Genomic DNA, 22,929 nt, shown 5'->3' with positions numbered 1-22,929 from the left:
GAGTAGCTGGGACTACAGGTGCCCACCACAATGCCCAGCTATTTTTGTGGCAGTTTGGCTGGGGCCAGGTTTGAACCTGATACCCTTAGTATATGGGGCTGGTGCCCTATTCACTGAGCCACAGGTGCTTTCCCAGATTAGTTTTTTTTTGGCCTAACAACATATCTTAAAGTTTATATTAGGACAAAAGCCATATACTAATTTTATTTTATTTTATTTATTTATTTTGTAGAGACAGAGTCTCACTTTATCACCCTGGATAGAATGCCATGGTGTCACACAGCTCACAGCAACCTCCAATTCCTGGGCTTAGGCGATTCTCTTGCCTCAGGTTCCCAAGTAGCTGGGACTAAAGATGCCTGCCACAATGCCCGGCTATTTTTTTGTTGCAGTTTGGCCAGGGCGGATTTGAACCCGCCACCCTCAGTATATGGGGCTGGTGCCCTACCCACTGAGCCACAGGTGCCACCCTATTTTATTTTACTTATTTTTTTTGAGACAGAGCCTCAAGCCATTGCCCCTGGGTAGAGTGCTGTGACGTCACAGCTCATAGCAACCTCCAACTCATGCGCTTAAGTGATTCTTTTGCCTCAGCCTCCTAAGTAGCTGGGACTACAGGTGCCCGCCACAGTGCCGGGCCATTTTTTGGTTGTAATTGTCATTGTTGTTTGGCAGGCCTGGGCTGGATTTGAACCCACCAGCTCTGGTGTATGTGGCTGGTGCCTTAGCCGCTTGAGCTACAGGCACCGAGCCCATATACTAATTTTAAAGGCTGGATAGGAGTCTCTTGTATGAATACCACCTTTTTTTTTTTTTTTTCCTGTTTGCCACTGGACAACCAGGGATGCCACCATTTTTTTTCTTTCTTTCTTGCTTTTTTTTTTTGAGACAGAGTCTCAAGCTGTTGCCCTGAGTAGAGTGCAAGTCATCATAACTCACAGCAACCTCCAACTCTTGGGCTCAAGTGATCCTCTTGCCTCAGTTTTTTTAGTTTTAGTAGAGACGGGTCTTAACTTTTGCTGATGCTGGTCTCAAACTGGGGTGCTTAAGCAGTCCACCCACCTCGGCCTCAGAGTGCTAGGATTACAGGCGTGAGCCACCCCGCCCGGCTGCCACCATTTTTTTAAGTGGTCCCCTATTTTGGGCCACTTACAATGTTTCTGATCTTTTGAGGTGTCCACTTTAAACTGTGACAGAACTGCCAAACTGCTCCCTCCATAAAACATTTCATTCACCTATTGACAATCCTACCAATTTGTTTCTCACCAGTTCACCTGGTGTAGATCACACTAGCAGCCAAAGAGACTGGGTAGGACATGGGCAGTCTCAGTGCTTGTTGCCTGTGAAAGTGAGGAAAAGAGGACTGCCGGTTTGGCGATAGGGGAGGTCTGGAAGCCACTGGAACAGTTTCTGCTGGAGGGCAGATGGTGGATCTGAGAGGTGCTGCAAGAGTGGGCTGATCACACCCCCAAGTTGAGTTAATGGCCATGGTGGGGTGGTCTGGGCAGGAGGGGCAGAAAGGAAAGGGCCGTCACGTCTAATGCCCCTTGTTTTTTCCACAAGAAGCCAATGCCTTCTGCTGAAATTAAGACCCTGCACCACGTCCTCATTCTCTCCTTCTCAGCCCAGCTCGTGATCTGAGGCTCCTGCTTCCTGATCCAGGTCTGTAGGATGGGCATCGTAAGACTGTCAACCTCATTAACTGGCATGTGAGAATTCTGTGAGTTCAGACGCAAAGTGCTTAAGGAATACTTATGGATGACTATTACTGCTTCTTCAAGAATTTTTATTTTATTTTTTATTTTTTTCTGTGATTCTTCTCTGCTTCTTTTTTTTTTTTTTTTTGGTTTTTGGCCAGGGCCGGGTTTGAACTTGTCATCTCTGGCATATGGGACCGGGACCCTACTCCTTGAGCCACAGGCGCCGCCCTATTTTTTATTTTTGAGAGAGTCTTACTCTGTCACCATGAGTAGGGTGCCATGGCATAATTATACTCAGTTTTTTCTTTTTCTTTCTTTCTTTTTTTTTTTTTTTATCGACAGTCTCATTTTGTCACCCTCGGTAGAATGCTGTGGCTTCACAGCTCATAGCAACCTCCAGCTGTTTTAAAATTTATTTTATTTTATTGAGACAGAGCCTCAAGCTGTCGCCCTGGGTAGAGTGCTGTGGCATCACAGCTCACAGCAACCTCCAACTCCTAGGCTCAAGCTATTCTCCTGCCTCCGCCTCCCAAGCAGCTGAGACTACAGCCACATCGCCCAGCTATTTTTTGGTTGCAGCCGTCATTGTTGTTTGGTGGCCTGAGCTGGATTCGAACCCACCAGCTCAGGTATTTGTGGCTGGCGCCTTAGCCGCTTGAGCCACACATGCAGAGCCAACCTCCAGCTGTTTTGGGGCTTAGGTGATTCTCCTGCCTTAGCCTCCCGAGTAGCTGGGACTACAGGCACCCACCACAACGCCCAGCTATTTTTTGTTAGAGTTTGGGCGGGGCTGGGTTCGAACCCTCCACCCTTGGTATATGGGGCCAGTGCTCTACCTACTGAGCCACAGGTGCCACCATTCTATTTTTTATTTTATTTTATTTTTTATTTATTTGACACAGAGTCTCACTCTGTTGCCATGGGTAGAGTGCTATGGAGTCATAGCTTACAGCAACCTCCAACTCTTGGGCTCAAGTGATTCTCTTGCCTCAGCCTCCCAAGTAGCTGGAGCTACAGGTGCCCACCACAGCACCTGGCTGTTTTTAGAGATGGGGGTCTTGCTCTGGCTCAGGCCAGTCTCGAACCCATGAGTTCAGGCAATGCACCTGCCTTGGCCCCCCAGAGTGCCAGGATTATAGGCATGAGCCACTGCATCCGGCCTTAAGAATATTTTTTAAAAAAATCAAGTGATAACAGGTTGGGCACCAGCTCTAATTACCAGTTCAGCTGACTAGTGGGTAGAGGCTGAGAGTCAACCAAGCTATTCTTTGGGAACTTCAAAGATGGAAGAGATTGAATCAATCTCTAGAAAACAAGCTGATGGGGGTACATAGACTACCAGGAAGCAGCCACAGGGCCTAATTGAGGTTAGAGGTCACAAATTTGCAGTTCATTTGTTTGAAAAAACAAATAGGAGTTGAGGTTATGACAGCCGATTGGTGTGGGCCCTGCCTTGAGATTGGCAGGAAGTGGACAGTTAGCTTACCTTGCTATTTATTTCCTCTTAACTGTGGAAGTAGAGATCTAATAAGCTGACCTGCTAGGACCCTTTGCAATGGTTGTCAACCTTCCTAATGCCACAATGTATTTTCATTGTTACAAAGGGATCACAACCTGCAGGTTGAGAACCGTTACTTTATAGAGAATTAAATGAGAACTTGAAATTGTATACTTACTGAAGGGTAATCACTTAAAACTGTGGGTCATTCTTTGATAGCTACTGCTAGAGGGAAGGGTAGGTCTATTGGAGGGGACAGCCCAGGCAAAGGCCTGAAGGCCACAAATGGTAGGGCACCTGTGGTGAGTAGACAGATGGGATTAAAGAGGGAGATGGAGAGAGAGAGAGATATCAGACTGTTAGGTTAATAAATCTCAGCAGGGCTGGGTGAAGTGGCTCATGCCTGTAATCCTAGCACTCTGGGATGCCGAGGTGGTTGGATCCCTTGAGCTCAGGAGTTCAAGAGCAGCCTGAGCAAGAGCAAGACCTCTTCTCTACTAAAAATAGAAAAAACTGGCTGGGCGTTGTGTTGGGCGCCTGTAGTCTCAGCTATTGGCAAGGTTGAGGCAAGAGGATCACTTAAGACCAGGATTTTGAGGTTGGTGTGAGCTATTGATGCCTTGATACTCTACCCAGGACAACAGTAAGACTCAGTCTCAAAAAAGAAAAAAAAAATAAATAAATCTCAGCAGTTAGTGGCTGGATTATGGTGCAATAACAACCCCCAATTTAAGTGGCTCGAAATGCCAAAGTTGGATTTTCTTACTCAGGAGAACAGTCTACTGTGAGGCAGGCTATTCCCCCTGGTGGCTCTCTTCCAACAGTGGCATGGGGGTCCTGCTGCTTTCATGCAATAACCAGTCCCTCCATTTCAGAATCCTTGGTCTCCAATACTGGGAACAATAGCAGTAGAGCAAGGCTCTGAAAAGCTCCCACAAGCAAGAACTCTGATCAAACTTGACTACTGGAGAAGCTGGGGGAGGTGGTTTCCTGGTGTGTCCTGAAAGGGGACATGGGGTGGCAAGGATAGCACACTGCCTCGTAGAGTGGAAGAGGGTGTCTAAAGTGGGATGTGCTCTTAGGGAGGTGATGAGGTCATGGCAGACCCAGGTTACCCACTTGTAGTGGGACTAAGTCAACTTTCAGCTGGTGTCTTGGGCTATCCCTGGGAATAAGCTAAACATGGTCATCCTTATGAAGCTCTCAATCTAATGTGGGAGACAAATGATTACAAATTATGATGAGAACATTGAAGGAAGATATTTAGAGCTTATAGAGCATATATCAGGCAGATGTTTTATAAAAAATTAAAAAATCCTTACTTTGTAATTGCAAAGAAAAAAAGAAAAAGAAAGCTGAAGTGGGAGGATCCCTTTAGGCTGGGAGTTTGAGACCATCCTGACCAACATAGCAAGATTCCCATCTCTAACAAAATTTAAAATATTACCTAGGCACGCGGTAATGTGAAAGCTAGGCTATCTGTAGCCTTAGCTACTCAGGAAGCTGAGGTGGGAGGATAATTGAGCCCAGGAGTTTTTTTTATTATTATTATTAAGTCATATACAATACACACAGATCATGAATGCATTTATGCATATGTGGTGTACAATTTGTTGATTTTTTTTTTTTTTTTTGTGGTTTTTGGCCAAGGCTGGGTTTGAACCCGCCACCTCCGGCATATGGGACCGGACCGGCGCCCTACTCCTTGAGCCACAGGCGCCACCCCAATTTGTTGATTTTTTTTCATACAATCTGACGTGGTTACATCAAACCAATCAACATAGCTTTCGCCTCATTTACTTGATTATTGTGTTAAGACATCTATGTTCTACACTTGACAGATTTGACTTGTACCCTTGCTATATGCTCCATAGGTGTGGTCCCACCTTTTACCCTCCTTCTATCAAACCTCCCCCTCCCCTGAGCCCAGGAGTTTGAGGTTACAGAGCCATGATCACACTAGTGCACACCAGCCAGGGCAACAACAGAGCAAGACCCTCTGTCTCTTAAAAAAAAAGAAAAGGGTAGGGCAGCGCCTGTGGCTCAGTGGGTAGGTTGCTGGCCCCATTTACTGAGGGTGGTGGGTTCAAACCCGGCCCTGGCCAAACTGCAACAAAAAAATAACTGGGCTTGTAGTGAATGCCTGTAGTCCCAGCTACTTGGGAGGCTGAGGCAAGAGACTCGCCTAAGCCCAGGAGTTGGAGGTTGCTGTGAGCTGTGTGACGCCACGGCACTCTACTGAGGGCGATAAGTTGAGACTCTGCCTCTATAAAAAAAAAAGAAAAGGGAAGAAGAAAATCCTAAGACAGCAATAAATTTGCTCCTATTTTTTAGTCTAAAACATTTTCACTTATCCATGTTGCCTTCCTGTCCTTGTCTATGTCATATAACTTCTCTGTATTCCCAGTTTGTCTTTTTAGTAAACTCAATCAGACTGACCGTTCATTGGTTAAACAAATGTTGGATAAAACAGGGTTATTTGGGCAGTGCCTGTGGCTCAGTGGCCCCATTATACTGAGGGTGGCGGGTTCAAACCCAGCCCCAGCCAAACTGCAACAAAAAAATAGCCGGGTGTTTTGGTGGGTGCCTGTAGTCCCAGCTACTGGGAGGCTGAGGCAAGAGGATCGCCTAAACCTAGGAGTTGGAGGTTGCTGTGAGCTGTGATGCCATGGCACTCTACTGAGGGCAATAAAGTGAGACTCTGTCTCTACAAAAACAAACAAACCAAAAACGGGGTTATTTGAAAAAGACAAATCTGTATCAGGATAGGCTGGATTATGGCGTAATAACAATCCCCAAATTAAAGTGGCTTGAAATAGCAAAGGTGGATATTCTCATTCATGTTGTATCAAGTGGCAGGTTGGAGCCTATGCTTACAGATTATGAATGTTGCCGGTGACACAGTAAAAGGACTAGTGTCACCAACAATTACATGCTCCAGGGCTGGGTGTGTTGGCTCACACCTGTAATTCTAGCACTCTGGGAGGCTTAGGTGGGTGGACTGCTTGAGCTTATGAGTTTGAGGCCAGCCTGAGCTTGAGCCAGAGCCAGAGTGAGACCTTGTCTCTATGTTAGCTGGGGCACCCATAGCTTAGTGGTTAGGGCACCGGCCACATGCACAGGGGCTGGTGGGTTCAAACCCGGCTCCGGCCTGCTAAACAAACAAACAACAACAACAAATAGCTGGGCATTGTGGAGTTTGCTGTGAATTATGACACCAGAGCACTCACAAAGTGAGACTCTGTCTCAATGAAAAAAATAATGCTGGGTGTTGTGGTGGACCCTTCTTGGGAGGCTGAGGTAAGAGAATCGCTTAAGCCCAAGAGTTTGAGGTTGCTATGATGCCATGGCAGTCTACCGAGGGCAATAAAGTGAGACTGTCTCAAAAAAAAAATGATACGCTCCAGGCTGGATTCACACTTTTGCTTATATCATATTAGTCAGAATTAATCACCTGGCTACACTCAACCATAATGGCCTTAAATGGAGGGCGAGTGGGGATCCATAAATACATGGGAGAATAGCATCAATGGCCATCTTAACATTTCAGATTTTTTTCTTTTGAACCAAGAACTCTATTTAAACAATCATCCTATGTGGGACCAAGACCTCTTTTTCTTTTTGAGACAGAGTCTCACTATGTCACCCTCAGTAGAGTGCCATGGTGTCACAGCTCACAGCAACCTCAAACTCTTGGGCTCAAGCATTTCTCTTGCCTCAACCTCTTAAGTAGCTGGGACTACAGGCACCTGCCACAATGCCTGGCTATTTTTTTTTTTTTTTTTTAGAGACAGAGTTTCACTTTGCTGTTCTTGGTAGATGCTGTGACATCACAGCTCACAGCAACCTCCAGCTCTTGGGCATAGGCGATTCTCTTGCCTCAGCCTCCCAAGTAGCTGGGACTAATAGGCACCCTTCACAACGCCCAGCTATTTTTTTGTTGCAGTTTGGCTGGGGCCGGGTTTGAACCTGCCACCCTTGGTATATGGGGCCAGTGCCCTACCCACTGAGCCGCCCCTATTTTTTTTTGTTGTTGTTGTTTTTGTTGCAGTTGTCGTTGTTTAGCTGGCCTGGGCCGGGTTGAAACCCACCAGCCTGTGTGTACGTGGCCAGCGCTATAACTGCTCTGCTATGGCTGCTGAGCCCCAAGACCTTTTCTCTTAGTATTGGTTTCCTAGTTAGCAAACAAGATCATTTTCTTCTATAAACTATATCCACAAGCAACAATGAATCATCTCTCTCTTTTTTATTTTTTTATTTTTTTTGGTTTTTGGCCAGGGCTGGGTTTGAACTTGCCACCTCCGGCATATGGGACCGGCGCCCTACTCCTTGAGCCACAGGTGCCGCCCTCTCTCTTTTTTTTAGAGACAGAGTCTCACATTGTCGCCCTCAGTAGAGTGCTATTGCATCACAGCTCACAGCAACCTCCAGCTCTTGGGCTTAGGTGATTCTCTTGCCTCAGTCTCTCGAGTAGCTGGGACTACAGGCGCCTGCCACAACGCCCGGCTATTTTTTTTTTTTTTTTTTTTGTGGTTTTTGGCTGGGGCTGGGTTTGAACCCGCCACCTCCGGCATATGGGACCGGCGCCTTACTCCTTGAGCCACAGGCGCCGCCCATCGCCCGGCTATTTTTTTGTTGCAGTTTGGCCAGGGCTGGTTCAAACCTGCCAACCTCAATATATGGGGCCAGTGTCCTACTCACTGAGCCACAGGCGCTGCCCCATCTCATTTTTTTTTTTTTTTTTGTAGAAACAGAGTCTCACTTTATGGCCCTCGGTAGAGTGCCATGGCATCACACAGCTCACAGCAACCTCCAACTCCTGGGCTTAAGCGATTCTCTTGCCTCAGCCTCCCAAGTAGCTGGTACTACAGGCGCCCGCCACAATGCCCAGCTGTTTTTTGGTTGCAGTTCAGCCGGGGCCGGGTTTGTACTCGCCACCCTCGGTATATGGGGCCGGCACCTTACTGACTGAGCCACAGGCACCGCCTCCCATCTCATTTTTTTAAAAGAGGTTTGGTAACCTAAAGACATATAGGAAGCAGATCAAGGGTCTTTGTAGCTTTCATAAGCTTTTCCATTCAGTCATTTACCCTTGCTTTGGATGCACTTGACTTGGCAACATTTTTTTCTTTTCTTTTTTTTTTTTTGAGACAGAGCCTCAAGCTGTTGCCCTGGGTAGAGTGCTGTGGCATCACAGCTCACAGAAACCTCTAACTCCTGGGCTCAAGCTATTCTCCTGCCTCTGCCTCCCAAGTAGCTGGGACTAAGGCACCCACCACAACGCCTGACTTTTTTTTTTTTTTGGTTGCAGCCGTCATTGTTTGGTGGGCCCTGGCTGGATTTGAACCCGCCTGCTCAGGTGTATGAGGCTGGTGCCTTAGCTGCTTGAGCCACAGGTGCCGAGCTGGCAACATTTTTTCTTATAACAACTCATCTTTGTTCTTTTCCTATGCAAGCAAACTGGTTTGCATGTAAGCAACTCTTGCGTTAATATTTCTTGGTTGCAGCCGTCATTGTTGTTTGGCGGGCCCGGGCTGGATTCGAACCCACCAGCTCAGGTGTATGTGGCTGGCGCCTTAGCTGCTTGAGTCACAGGCGTCGAGCCTTGCGTTAATATTTCATTAGTTTAATAATGAATTAAAGTGTTAAGAACAATTGGTATAGGGCGGCGCCTGTGGCTCAGTGAGTAGGGCGCCAGCCCCATATGCCGAGGGTGGCGGGTTCAAACCCAGCCCCGGCCAAACTGCAACCAAAAAATAAGCCGGGCGTTGTAGTGGGTGCCTGTAGTCCCAGCTGCTCGGGAGGCTGAGGCAAGAGAATCGCGTAAGCCCAAGAGTTAAGAGGTTGCTGTGAGCCGTGTGATGCCACGGCACTCTACCCGAGGGCGGTACAGTGAGACTCTGTCTCTACAAAAAAAAAAAAAAAAAGAACAATTGGTATAAATGGGTTTGGGAACAAACAGATGCATCTCAGGGCATATGCAGCCTGACATATGAGAGCAGAATTGCTTAGTCATAATAGTATCAGGCTAGCTGGATATGTCATAAGATGAAATAGAAAGAGTCAAGGTGGCAGACTGGGTAAGTGAGATAGTTTCAGAGAGTTTTCAGAGAGTGTTACTATTAGAATTTCAGCCTATATTTTCATTTCACATTCTGCCATGAGTTTCCATTTTGCTCACCCTGGAATGTATCCTGGTATACCTCTCTCCATACAATCCTAGGTATTTATACCTACACGTGTGTCCTCCTTGGGTCTGAAGGATGGGAAGGCATTAGCTGGGAAAGAGATCATTTGGAGAGGGTGGCAGGGGCCACAATGAGGAATCTGGATTAAATTCTAAGGGCACTGGGAATCCATTGGGTGGTTTTGATTAGTGGAGTGAGAGAGAAGGTGGCAAGGGTTAGGAGGTGTCATCCAGGCAAAACATCTTGCTGTCTTGGACCAAGGAGAATGAGAAGTAAGGAAGCTGTTTTCTGTGGGTTCCTCACCTCCTTCCTGTTGTCAGCAGGGTATCCTGACATGGTAACCCATGGGATGCTGTAAAGTCTGTGTCCAGGGAGCACTAAACCCCTGCTGTTCATAGTCCAGGTCAGACTGGGGGCGTAAGGCTGGACTTCAGTCAGTTCTTGGGGAGGAGGCTTAGTGGGGCAGGGAAATATCACCTGGCCAGGGTTTCTCATCCCAGTTCACTGGCCACTCCTCTGACTCCTTTGCTGATTCCTCCTCATGGCTGTGACCACTAAAGGGATGGAGTGTTTTAGCCTTCTCATGATCTCTTTAATTCAGTCTCATGGACTAAAACACAGATGACTCCCACACCATCTAGGCTGGTGTGTCTACATGGTTTCGTCAACTTTCTACATGGAAGTAGGGTTCCCTTCCCAACTTCCTGGTACAGTCTTGTCCATTGCAGTAAGTGGCACCTCTGGATAAGCAAAACCTTGGCATCACCTTTATTTCTCTCTCTCTCTGTACAAATCCTTTGGGCTCCAGCTTAAAAAAATACTGTGAGGCCAGGTATGGTGGCTCATGCCTGTAATCCTAGCACTCTGGGAGGCTGAGGCAGGTGGATTGCCCAAGGTCAGTTCAAGACCAGCTCGAGCAAAGTGAGACCCGTCTCTACTAAAAATAGGGAAAAAATGGCTTAGTGCTTGTAGCACAGTGGTTACAGTGCTGGCCACATACACTTGAGGGGCGGGTTCAAACCCAACCGGGGCCAGCTACACAATGACAACTGCAACAAAAAATAGCCAGGCGTTGTGGCTGGTGCCTGTAGTCCCAGCTACTTGGGAGGCTGAGGCAAGAGAATCGCTTAACCAGGGGTCCTCAAACTTTAAATAGGGGGCCAGTTCACTGTCCCTCAGACTGTTAGAGGGCTCGACTATAGTTAAAAAAAAAAAACCAGGGCGGCGCCTGTGGCTCAGTCGGTAAGGTGCCGGCCCCATATACTGAGGGTGGCGGGTTCAGGCCCGGCCCCAGCCGCCCTGCAACCAAAAAATAGCCGGGCGTTGTGGTGGGCGCCTGTAGTCCCAGCTACTTGGGAGACTGAGGCAAGAGAATCGCTTAAGCCCAGGAGTTGGAGGTTGCTGTGAGCTGTGTGAGGCCACGGCACTCTACCGAGGGCCATAAAGTGAGACTCTGTCTCTACAAAAAAAAAAAAAAGAAAAAAAAGAAAAAAAAATACCAATGAACAAATTCCTATGCACACTGCATGTATCTTATTTTGAAGTAAAAAAACAAAACGGGAACAAATACAATCATACCACCTCATGTGGCCCGTGGGCTGTAGTTTGAGGATCCCTGAAGCCGAAGAGTTTGAGGTTGCTGTGAGCTGTGACGTCATGGCACTCTACCGAGGGCAACATAGACTCTGTCTCAAATAAATAAATAAAAAGATAAAAATAGAGAAAAAAAATTAGCCAGGCATCATGGCAGGTGCCTGTAGTCCCAGCTACTTGGGAGGGTGAAGCAGGAGGATCATTTTAGCCCTGGAGTTTGCAGTTGCTGTGAGCTATGATGCCACAGCATTCTATCCACGGTGACTGAGACTGTCTAAAAAAAAAAAAAAAAAAGCTGTGAAACAGACCACTACCACTGCATCATCCTGCCTGCAACCCATCCCATCTGTGCCTCTTGCCTGGATTATTGCCACAGCATTCTCTCTCCTGCTTCCACTTGTCCCTGACAATGTTATTTACAACCCAACAAAAGTTAGTCTTCAGCAGCCAACAGTTGCATATGGTAAATATTCCAGCTGCTTCTGTAGACTTGTAAAGATACCCTGTGCATGATTTTTGTTTACAATGTAAAGGACCCACTCTGGGTCTCTTTTTATCCTTCCACTTTCAAGATTCGTGTTCTTGCTGTTCTTAATTTTTTTTTTTTTTGGCCGGGGCTGGGCTTGAACCCGCCACCTCCGGCATATGGGACCGGCACCCTACCCGTTGAGCCACAGGCGCCGCCCTGCTGTTCTTAATTTTAACACACTTCTGCAGCGTACCTAGAATTGCAGGCTGCTTAAAGGTCACTATGCTGACTTCCTGTGCTAAATATATCTCCTCATGGTCACCATCTCCTTCCCTGTGTATTAGCCCACACATCCTAACCTGTGATTACTTGTTTTCCCCAGTGGACCGTGGGCTCTGCTAAGGACCTGGTCAAAAATAGTCATCGTAGAGTACTCATCACCCACATGGAACCGGACAGATTACTAATAGATTTTCTTTTTTTTGCAGTCTTTGGCTAGGGCTGGGCTTGAACCCGCCACCTCCGGCATATGGGGCCGGCACCCTACTCCTCTGAGCCACAGGTGCCACCCAATAATATATATATATATTTTTTTTTGTAGAGACAGAGTCTCACTGTACCGCCCTCGGGTAGAGTGCCGTGGCGTCACACGGCTCACAGCAACCTCTAACTCCTGGGCTTAAGCGATTCTCCTGCCTCAGCCTCCCGAGCAGCTGGGACTACAGGCGCCCGCCACAACGCCCAGCTATTTTTCTGTTGCAGTTTGGCCGGGGCTGGGTTTGAACCCGCCACTCTCGGCATATGGGGCCGGCGCCCTACTCACTGAGCCACAGGCGCTGCCCCCAATAATATATTTTTTTAAAAAAGAAAAGCTAACAGTTAATTGTGCCAAGCACTGGTCTGAAGGATGGAGTTAACATTTTGTTAACTCATCTGATCTTCAGAACCACTCTAAAGTTAAACATTATTCACATTTAAGAAACAGTGTAAGTGATGGAAGAAATTTTACACAACTGCTATTGACTACGCAGTCATTTTAGTTGGGCCAATTAATGGCCAGGGAGACTGGGAGCGGTAAGCTTGGAGGAGTAGATGATAGGTGGTCCGAGCCCAGGCGCGAGGACCAATGAACATGCGCCTGACATGAGTGGGTGGGATCTCTCGGGACCACTGGCTCCGCCCAAAGAGCGCGAAGACCGCTGGGAGCTGTGGTCCCTCACCACGTAGCCACATCATCTCCTGCAAACCTTAATTCTTCTCATGTGTAGTGTAATCCCTATCCCACGCCTCCGGATAGGTTGCCAGACCCGTTATTCCATCCTCCTCTCTTCCCGAGGTCTTTTTGTGTGTTATTCCGGCTCCGCGTCCCGGGGTTCTCGGTAAGGCCTCTCAGCCCCGAGGACGTAGTCGATGTGGTGCCTCGCCCCCCACTCCCTTCCCCTTTTGGTATAGTCTTTGTTCCCGCCACGCCCCCACAAAGTTGTTTCTGGCTTGTCCTCCCGGTTCATCACCCCCTTGCGGGAGCGGCCCATAGTATTTCCCTTAAGCCGTGCACTCACACACCCGTTCGTTTCCCGAAGGCTCCCTCAGCCCGTTTTGGTACGCTCCAGCCACGCCCCCTCGCGCACTTGGTACGCGCCGGGTCCCCCATTCGCCGCAGTGGTTTGGCCGCGGCGACCCCTCCTCGGCGGCGCGTCCCCCGCGTTTGGTACAGCTCGGCCGGTCTACCCTGAAGCCGCGCGCTCGCGCCTCTCAGTCGGTGGAGTCTGCAGCCCTCTGTGTGGTCCGCGGCAGCCCCCAGTCCACTCAGCCCCAGCTCGCCATGGTCCGTCCGCGCCGTGCCCCGCACCGCTCCGGCGCTGGGGGTCCCCTTGGGGGTCGCGGCCGACCCCCGCGGCCCCTGGTAGTGCGTGCGGTCCGCTCGCGCTCCTGGCCGGCCAGTCCCCGGGGCCTGCAGCCGCCGCGAATCCGGGCCCGCTCGGCCCCTCCCATGGTGAGCCCCCCGCCCTTTTTCCAGAGTCTTCCACGGCCCCGCCCCCGCCGGCTCTTCCCTTGGGCTCCTGCCTTTGTCTGCGGTCCCTTCTACTTTGAGGTCTCCCCTGTAGGCCAATGGGTGGTCCCGCCCGGGAACGGGTTCCCCCGTGGAACCCCCGGTGGTACGCGCCCAGCTCTCCCCTTTGTTACGCGTTTGGGCAGGAGTGGGGGGGTTACGGGGGCGGGGCGGGCTCAAATTACTGCTGACTCTGCGTCCCGATTTAAATGCGGGGTGGGGGGCGGGCGGGCAGACGGCCGGCACGCGTGCTTGTTTTTCCAATTGGAAAGTTGGCCTCTTTCAGGGGTGGAAATCTGGAAATAGGGGTGGGGGCTGGGGACGACTGCGAGCGGGGGTCCTGCGTTTTGCACACGCGTGCCCAGATGTTGCAACTCCGGGGCGTTCTCCTGGGCCAGCACGGTGGTCGTGGCCTGCGCACCCAGAATTTGCACTCTCGCCCAGATGTGGGATGTCTTTATGGATGGCATTGAGCCCAGACCTTAAACGTAAACATTCAGCTTTGCAGGTACCGTGTATTAGCACACGCTTCCCCAGACCCAAAACACGTAGGTACTTTTCAAAAATCTTAAAGGTTTATCTGGGGCCATAAAACGGCACATGTTTGCTTAAACGTGAGGTTTCCTTTGGGGTTGTGTTCAAGTTCACATCTTAAATACGCTGCCCCAACCCTTGTTCATGGCAGAGCCATGTCGGTTCTACTCAGGCTTCTAACAGGCTTCCTGGGCTCTACCCAGAGTCTGATAAGCTCCCCAGACTTAACCATATCCCTTCCCTCTCCTGCCTTCTCCCGTTCCTGAAACTTTTGCATCTTGTTCCACAGTGCTTCCTGGGTCCTTAAATATACATCCTAATGTATTAGACCTCGATCCAGATACCAAATGGGCTTCCCTCTGCAGTAAACAACAAATCAGGTGGCAGAGGCACAGCTCAATTTTGCACACGGTTGTCCAGATGTGAGATTTTCTTTTCTTTTCTTTTCTTTTTTTTTTTTTTGTAGAGACAGAGTCTCACTTTACCGCCTTCGGTAGAGTGCCATGATGTCACAGGACTCACAGCAACCTCTAGCCCTTGGCTTCTGCGATTCTCCTGCCTCAGCCTCCTGAGCAGCTGGGACTACAGGCGGCCGCCACAATGCCCGGCTATTTTTTGGTTGCAGTTTAGCCAGGGCTGGGTTTGAACCCGCCACCCTCGGTATATGGGGCTGGCACCCTACTCACTGAGCCACAGGCGCCAACCCAGATGTGAGAGATTTTCTTTAGGGTTGCACTTTTAGCCAAGTCCTTAAATAGAGTCCTCCCTTCTTGGGTTTTAGGCAAGCATCCCTGGTCATTACATGCCCCAGATCCAAACACCTTTCAAGTGTTAAGTCAATCTCCTCTCCCAGACAAGCAGACATTAAATATGTTGCTGGAACTTACATAGGGCCCTTAAATGCCTTCATCTGATCTTAAATCTGTTGTCATGGCAGTAAACGCATATGTATGTGGCTATATATATGTTTTGTTTTTTTGGCCAAGGCTGGGTTTGAACCCACCACCTCCAGCATATGGGGCCGGCGCCCTACTTCTTTGAGCCACAGGCGCCGCCCCCCCATATATATGTTTTTTAAAACTTTTACAGACCAAATACCCAAGGTCCAAGTACACCATAAAACTTCTTGTTGCAAGTGTACCCTCTCCTCCAAGGCCCATCAGCTGTGTGCTTTACTTATGTCTTAGTGCCTGCAAACCCAGGGCTTCCATGCCCATTCTCCTTCTCACATGTGCTCTGGCCTTAAACACATGCCAACACCAAGATGCTCTGGTTCTCTTCCTGATCTTACACAATTACCCAAGTCCCAGAATAATCTCCCCAGGTGGAGAGCATGTTTGTTCAGGTTTTAGTTCCCACAAAATGGGAATTTTCTTGGCTGTCATTATTCTGGACAAAAGACCTCGTACTTATAGGAAATTTGGAAAATACTCTTTTGTAATAAGAGGAAAAGAAACGGACGTTATGAATTTTTCCTGGTGCTTGGAGGCACCTGCTGCTTAGATTTTCATGGGTTTCCTGGTGCCAGGCTGTTTCTAAAGTTTTCTCTTGTTTGCCTTCAGATGTTTTTGGTTTAAAAAAATAAGTGGGATAGTGCCATGTGAGTAGAATGTGTAGGTTTGGCTTTATTGCTAGAACATTCTGGTGTTTAGCAAATGTTTTGGTGGGAGACCCCTCCAGACCCCTGCTTCTCTTGTAAATGGTTCTCCACCTCCCTGCTTTTTACTGGTTGGTTCTGTTCCTCTGTATGGTTTTTGTTGCTGCCTCCTTGGAGTCTGCCTGATGTGTGTGAGGGCAGGCCAGCAGGCGCCTGGGAAGGTTGGCTCTGGCACTGGCATGAACTAGAGAGAAGAGTTTGAACTTTCTCTTGAGGTTGATGAGCCTTAGGAGGGTTCTCAGCTTGGGAGAGGCAGGGCAGGCCATTATGTCTGTGAGGGCTGTAAGGAAGCCCTGGGCCCAACCTGGAGCACAGTCCCTGGCTGCTGGCCTGAACCTCTTGTGGGGGCGGGGATGGCAGGTGAGGAATGGACTTTCTGGAGTTTACTGGGCCAGTGTCATGATAGCCAGTGGGCTGAGGGCAGGGCAGCAGGTGAAGGACACGAGAGCCAGCCTCTCCTGGTCTTGACTGCTGGTGGTGATGAAGCTTCAGAAGTTTCCACAGAGGATTTGGGTCTTAATAGGATGTCTCTGAAATATGTAGCCTTTACCTGTCCTTGCAGGTCCCCCAGCCTTAGTTTTCCCATTTGCCCCCTAACTGCAGGAAGGTGCTCGGGTCTTCGGTGCCCTTGGTCCCATCAGCCCCTCCTCGCCTGGGCTAACCCTTGGGGGTCTGGCTGTGAGTGAGCATCGGCTCAGCAACAAGCTGCTGGCCTGGAGTGGTGTCCTCGAGTGGCAGGAGGTGAGCGAGTGGGTCTGTGTTAGGCTCCCTGCAAGTCTCTGTGATGGCTGGGGGCTGGCCTCCAGGGTCCCATCTGTCCCTACAGGCAGGGGTCAGGCCTGGGCATCTAGGCTGTGTGCTGTGATGCCCCTCCTGCCCCCACAGAAGCGCAGACCCTTCTCTGACTCCACCGCAAAGCTGAAGCGGACCCTGCCCTGCCAGGCGTACGTGAACCAAGGCGAGAACCTGTGAGTGTCCCGAGGCCAGGCAACCAGGTGGGCGGGGTGGCTGGGTGGCCCTCCCTGATCTGCTCTTTCCTATAGGGAGACCGACCAGTGGCCACAGAAGCTGATCATGCAGCTGATACCACAGCAGTTGCTGGTGAGATCCCTCCCCCCCACCTGCTCCCCTGAGTATTCCGTACCCCACCACTGACTTGGCTGTTCCCTTGTCACCCACAGACCACATTGGGCCCCCTGTTCCGCAACTCCCAGCTGGCACAGTTCCACTTTACCAACAGAGACTGCGACTCACTGAAGGGGCTCTGCCGCATCATGGGCAATGGCTTTGTGAGTTGGGATGGGCAGGAGGGTGAAGCAGCACTCTGCAAGCACTCTCTAGTGACAAGCTCAGAACATCCCAGGCAGGGTGCCATGGCCCAGGCAATATCTCCTGGGGTAGTCATTCCTTCTCATTGGCATCTCTATCTCTAGTCCTGGCTACAAGTCATGATCTCAAGAATTCTCATTAAAAGCAGAAGGCAAAGTCACCCTGGGAAGCTTCAGGCCGAGAGTTGGCCATTGGGTATGTGAGTGAACACAGGGGTCGACATTCGCCTGCCGGGGTCCATAAGTCTACTGGGGACACAGCTTATGGCAGGGACCTGGTGAATGAGGATGGCTAGGGGAGTGAGCAAGGAGGGAATAGTTTGTGTTGGGGCTCAGTTTCCTCATCTGTAAAATGGGGCTAACAGTATGTTTTACTGCACAGGGTCACTGTGAGGTTGGAGCAAGTGAGTGTGTGACATGCTTTGAGTGGTGTGCTTGGTGCACAGTACTCAGAAAACAGGAGCTGAACTCAGGGTGACGGTAGTTCATGAGAGGGGCTGGGTTGCACAAGGTGCTCAGGTGGTGGTGAGAATAGGGTGGCAACTAGCTGTCTGCCCAGGATGCCCTGTGGAATTGACTCTGGGGTTATCCCCAGTTCCTGTTCCCCTTTGGGACAATCTGCCTCCCCCTGTCCCTGGCCACAGTCTCTAGGGTGCCCTGTGTGCTGCTGAGGTCCAGGCAGCTCTTTTTCCTGCAGCGCCTGGCCAGACTGAGCTGTGACTAGTGTGAGGTCTATTGGCTGGCGGGTGATGCTGCACTTAACCGTGTTTGCTGAAGGCTTTCTGGGGCCCTGTCTATGTGGCCCTGGGGTGGGGGGCGGGGGGCAGAGATGGGTCCCTGAACAGGTGGTCCCTGGGCTGGACCTGGGGTCAGAGGGACTGGGCTGATAGTGCAGAGGGGAGAGTGTTCTGGGAGGTGGCCAGTGAAGGTGAGCATAAATGTTCTGGGATGTATCACATCTGTGTCACAAAGAGGCACCAGCACCTCACCTCACCTGATTGATATAGCACTTGCTGTGTGCGCTGTTTTACACCATTTACGAATGAGGACGCTGGAGTTTGGAACAGGAAGTGGCCTGCCTTTGGCCATGCAGTGAACAGTAGCAGAGTGGGGTTTGCACCTAGCGGTTGAGGTGATGTCTGTGTTCTTAATCCTTAGGCCAGGTTGCCGCTTATCAGGTGGGTGTAGGCAGCACATGAGCTTGGCTCAGCAGGGTGGGTGCCAGATGGAGCCTCTCGGATCCTCAGTGCCCCAAACGTGTGTCCCTGGTGCCACCCGTGGCCTGCCAGTCACTGCAGGGTGGAGGGAGATGCTGAGATGAATGTTACATGCTCTTGTTTTGTTTGCAAGCCGCTGTGGGGGTGACCACAGCCTAGATTTTGAGGGCTTCTGTCTTCTGACAACTCGCCAGATGGGGCAGGTCAGCATGGAGGGCAAGTGGCCCATGGACCCTGGTGGTGCCCATGGGGTCCCTGACCTGCCGGCCTCCCCTGCAGGCGGGCTGCATGCTCTTTCCCCACATCTCCCCCTGTGAGGTGCGTGTGCTTATGCTGCTGTACTCGTCCAAGAAGAAGATCTTCATGGGTCTCATCCCCTACGACCAGAGTGGCTTCGTCAATGCCATCCGGCAGGTCATCACCACCCGCAAGCAGGTGTGCCAGCTGAGCTCTGCCAGCCCCTACTGGAGCCAGTAAGGTGTCAGGCCCAGGCCAGCCTCTGGCCCCACAGCTGTGCAGCTAAGTTACATGCGACCAGATTGGCTGCAGGCACAGCATGATGTGATGGCAGGAACCAGGGAACTGGGAGGAGACTGAGGCTCGTTCCTGTCAGAACTTAGTGGGAAAAGTGGCCTCAAAGGCTTTGAAGAGCTTTGGCAAGAGGGATGACAGAGGGTGGGTTCCAGTGGTGGGAAGCCCCTTGGAGCAGGGGAAGTGAGGAGCTGCTCATCAAGGAGAAGGCTGGTGTGAGGCTAGAAGACTCTGGAGGCTGACCAAGTGTCCTGGTCATACATTGTTGCCCCCTTTTCTCAGAAGTGTTTGAGCTTGTGTAACACATGGCTGCCTGGTTACCAGATATAGACCCAGGGCTTTGTGCACCAGGTGAGGGGCTGTTATTTTTTTTTTTGCAGTTTTTAGCCAGGGTCAGGTTTGAACCCGCCACCTCCAGCATACAGAGCTGGCTCCCTACTCCTTTGAGCTACAGGCGCCACCCAGGGGCTGGTTTTAGTCTCAGGTATTAGGAGCCATGGGAGGCTGTGAGCAGGTGAGGGGCAAGGCCAGCTCTGGGCAGTCACTGAGGCCAGAGTTGGGACTAAGGCAGGATAATGGGCAGGGCTGGGGTCACAGGGTGGGAGGAAGGGACAGGAGGTCTTAGGACACCACTGAGATTTCCCAGGAGTCTGGCCCCTTTTCCCCACCCCACCTTCCCCCTCCCACAGGCAGTGGGACCTGGTGGTGTCAATGCGGGCCCAGTCCAAATTGTCAACAACAAGTTCCTGGCATGGAGTGGTGTCATGGAGTGGCAGGAGGTGAGTGCTGGGTGGTTGGGGGATCTGGGGCTGCTGTATCCTTGCTGTTTCTGGGCTGTGAGGGGGCACTGGAGTCCAGGTGCCCTTACCAAGTTCTTTCTTTCTCCCCTAAAAGCCCAGGCCTGAGCCTAACAGTCGGTCCAAGAGATGGCTGCCATCTCACGTCTACGTGAACCAAGGGGAGATCCTGTGAGTGCCGGGCTGGGAGCAGAAGCCCTGTATCTGTGAGACAGGCCACCTGACTCTTGCCCCCTCATGCCCCACAGGAGGACTGAGCAGTGGCCGAGGAAGCTGTACATGCAGCTCATCCCACAGCAGCTGCTGGTGAGTGAGGGGGGAAGGTGTGGGATGAGAGCTTTCCAGATGGAAGGCACGGGTAGCAAGGGTACTTCCCAGGGAGTTGGCAGCTGGAAGAGCAGCAGAGCAGGCCAGGGTGGAGAGTGGGGCCCAGATGGAGGGCAGCCACCCAGCCACAACTGTCCAGTGGAGGTGGCGGGTCCTTAGGCCTGACTGAGGGCTTCTAGGAGCCCAGCTGATCACTGTGTTGAGGCTGAGTGAAGGGTGGGGATGACTGGGGAAATGAAGGGGTTTGGACCAAGGCAGTTGCTGTCAAGTATGAGCAAAGAGGCATTTGAACCTGGCAGGGGCTGGGGCTGTCTGAAGAGTAGGGTGGAGGGTGAGGGCTCCCGGGTTACCATGTAGACAGTGTGTCCCATGCACTATAGCACAGCACTGACAGGGTGCCTTGGTTTGGTCCTGGTGTGGGTGGCAGGGGTGAGGCAGGAAGCCCTGGGGAAAGCTGAGGGCCAGGCCCTCCCCACAGACCACCCTGGTGCCGCTGTTCCGGAATTCCCGCCTTGTGCAGTTCCACTTCACCAAGGACCTGGAGACGCTGAAGAGCCTGTGCCGGATCATGGACAATGGCTTTGTGAGTGTGGCCTTGGGTGGTGGGTCACTCTGGGCAGATGGCTCTGAGATGGAGCTGCTTCCTGGACCACTTCCTGGCTGGGGAAGTGATTGCAGCCTGGGGAACACTCTGGGGTGTAGCCATGGCTCCCTGGTGCTTAGAGCTGTCCTGACCCTGCCACACAGAGAGGGATGCGCCCATAAAGCCTTCCCCTTCTTTGCCATATCTGGGTTTATTCAGGGCCATGAGGGGCTGATAGCACTGAGTGCCCTCTCTGTGTTTTCCCTTGCCCTGCAGGGAGGTTGGAGGGGTATCTGCCTCTAGCTCAAGGTCTCAGGGTACCTAGTGATGACCTTGTCTGGTTGTTCTTGGCTGAGTCCTGTCTTTTTTCTGGGCTTTAGTTTTTCCATTTGTGAGATGTGGAGGGTTGGACTTCGGTCATTCTGAACTCTTGTATGTTGCCTTATCTCTGGCCCTTTCCCATCTTAGGGTGATTATCTGTCTTGAAATTACCACATTGTTTCCCTCTAAGCCACTCTAAGCAATAATACCATATAGCTGTGCACCAAGGGTCTGGCTGCATGTTGCAAAATGTTATGTTAATTTACATGAGTTTTCTTGGGAAAACCATAAAGGCCTTGTGTGGCCCTGGGCCCTATACCCCTCACATGGTGCAGAGCTGGCCTCCACTGGGCTTAGTCAGGCTCCTGAGTTGGGGCCATAGGCTCTTGCTGCTGTTGGCTCTGGTGGCTGCGGTGAGGGTGGCATAGGAACAAACCTCACCTGCCCAGGAGCTCTCAGCTCCTTTTGGGGACCCCCCCAGGCAGTGCACAGGGCTGAGACCTTGTAAATCCCTTGAGTTCTTGGCCTCAATTTTCCCCCTCTGTATAGTGGGGACAGTTTCTGTGTAGGATTCAGTAAGACCCATCAGGGATGGACATGGGGAGCACTGGGTCAGTGTACCTATTAGAGATGGTGTCATTACAGCTCCTGGCTGAGCCTGCGACATGAGATCTGTGGTCATCATGGGGAGACCGTGGTGGGAGGTTGGCTGCATAGCTTGGCCTTCTTTTCTCTGGTCACTTGGAAAGAGGTTGGGGCACTGTGCTTACTGCCAGGTGCCCTGGGGCCAGCACCATGCCCCATCTGCTGCATGCCTGTGTCAGCCTGTGGCATTGTGTGGGGCTCAGTGTCAGTGGATGCTGCAGTTCCCCTGGAGTTCGTTCCATGTGGATTCCAGGGCTTCCTGTGCAGAGCCCATTGGCCCTAAGCCCACCTGTGGCTCTTGCCGGTATCTCCTTATCCCCCAGACGGGGGTAATGACAGTGCCCACCCCTGGGGATTGCAGAGAAAAAGCAGTTAGGGTACACCTAGCTCATAGTGCACTTCATGGTGCCAGTGCTGTCTGAGAGACACTGGCCTTTGCAGTGGGGTGTCCCCTGATGAGGCGTTCTGTGCCCTCTAGGCTGGCTGTGTGCACTTTTCCTATAAGGCTTCGTGTGAGATCCGCGTGCTCATGCTCCTATACTCCTCGGAAAAGAAGATCTTCATTGGCCTCATCCCCCATGACCAGAGCAACTTTGTCAATGGCATCCGGCGCGTCATCGCCAACCAGCAGCAGGTCCTACAGAGGAACCTGGAGCAGGAGCAGCAGCAGCGGGGGGTGAGGAGGGCAAGGAGGGCTCTGGGCCCCCCAGGGCTGCATGTGCCCCCCATGCCCTCCCACTGACTCTTGTTTCCTCCCCATAGATGGGGGGGTAGTGGCCACCCTCAAGGCTGGGCCCCTCCAGGAGTCACAGATGAGGCCCCCGCAGAGACTGGTGAGTGGTGACCGTGTGGTGTGCAGGATGGACCCTTGGACATGCTGGGGCTTTCAGGAAGAAGTATGGTGACCCTGACCTTGGGAAGACCAGAGCAGTGGTCTCCTGGGAAGTTTCAGCCCTACCCCCAGGCAGGGGACTTCCAGGGCACAGGGGGCTGTGCTCGGAGCCCTGGCCAGGTCCTCCCACTGTGTCCCCTGCTCCCAGGTGAGATGCTTCTGAGCTGGGGCCCCTGGGGACTGCAATTGCCCAGCAACACAGAAGACAGTGTCCTGAGTCTCCAAGGACGTTCCCTACCCCTGTATGTTTCCCCAATAAAGCCTTTTAAAAATCTGCCTGCTGCTTCTGCTGACTATCCAGGTGCCAGGCAGCCTACAGCCCTGCATGGAAGGCTGAGCCTCATCCACCCACTCACTCACCCCTCACCCCATGGCTACAGTGCTCAGGTCTGTTACCAAAAGGGTCCCCTGAGGCCCTAATTTTTTCATAGCATCCATCTAGGTGGCATCTAGGCACATGTATGTTTTAACATGCTTCTAGGGGAGGCCAGGGTTGCTAGTGTGCAGCCATACTTTTGAGATACTGTTACCTGAGCTGGGACGCCAAACAGTTCAGCATAGAGCTGCTGTGGGTGATTCCCCAGCTTTGACTAGCTGGG

At 51.3% G+C, this 22,929-nt stretch overlaps 1 protein-coding gene across 3 annotated transcripts; it reads left to right on the top strand.

Annotated features, from left to right (window-relative positions):
• Window positions 1–12,953: 12,953 nt before the first annotated feature.
• Window positions 12,954–22,606, top strand: PTOV1 (PTOV1 extended AT-hook containing adaptor protein). Of its 3 annotated transcripts, XR_008383156.1 has the most exons (13): window positions 12,954–13,441; window positions 16,293–16,430; window positions 16,575–16,657; window positions 16,733–16,790; window positions 16,871–16,978; window positions 18,514–18,669; window positions 19,455–19,544; window positions 19,660–19,733; window positions 19,811–19,868; window positions 20,368–20,472; window positions 21,917–22,114; window positions 22,201–22,271; window positions 22,479–22,606. XR_008383156.1 is itself a non-coding variant. In XM_053606672.1 (12 exons), exons 1-12 carry the CDS (start codon window positions 13,271–13,273, stop codon window positions 22,210–22,212), a joined length of 1,251 nt encoding a protein of 416 aa, XP_053462647.1. In that variant the 5' UTR covers window positions 12,955–13,270; the 3' UTR covers window positions 22,213–22,606. The 3 variants fall into 3 exon arrangements, 2 of the variants coding, with proteins under 2 accessions (XP_053462647.1, XP_053462648.1); XM_053606672.1 differs by having other exon boundaries at window positions 12,955–13,441; window positions 22,201–22,606; XM_053606673.1 differs by lacking the exon at window positions 12,954–13,441 and adding an exon at window positions 13,516–13,604 and having other exon boundaries at window positions 22,201–22,606.
• Window positions 22,607–22,929: the final 323 nt, after the last annotated feature.

The sequence above is a fragment of the Nycticebus coucang genome, chromosome 10 (assembly GCF_027406575.1).
Source record: "Nycticebus coucang isolate mNycCou1 chromosome 10, mNycCou1.pri, whole genome shotgun sequence".
In the NCBI taxonomy this organism is placed as follows: Eukaryota; Metazoa; Chordata; class Mammalia; order Primates; family Lorisidae; genus Nycticebus; species Nycticebus coucang.
This window is presented reverse-complemented; position numbering and strand designations above follow the sequence as displayed.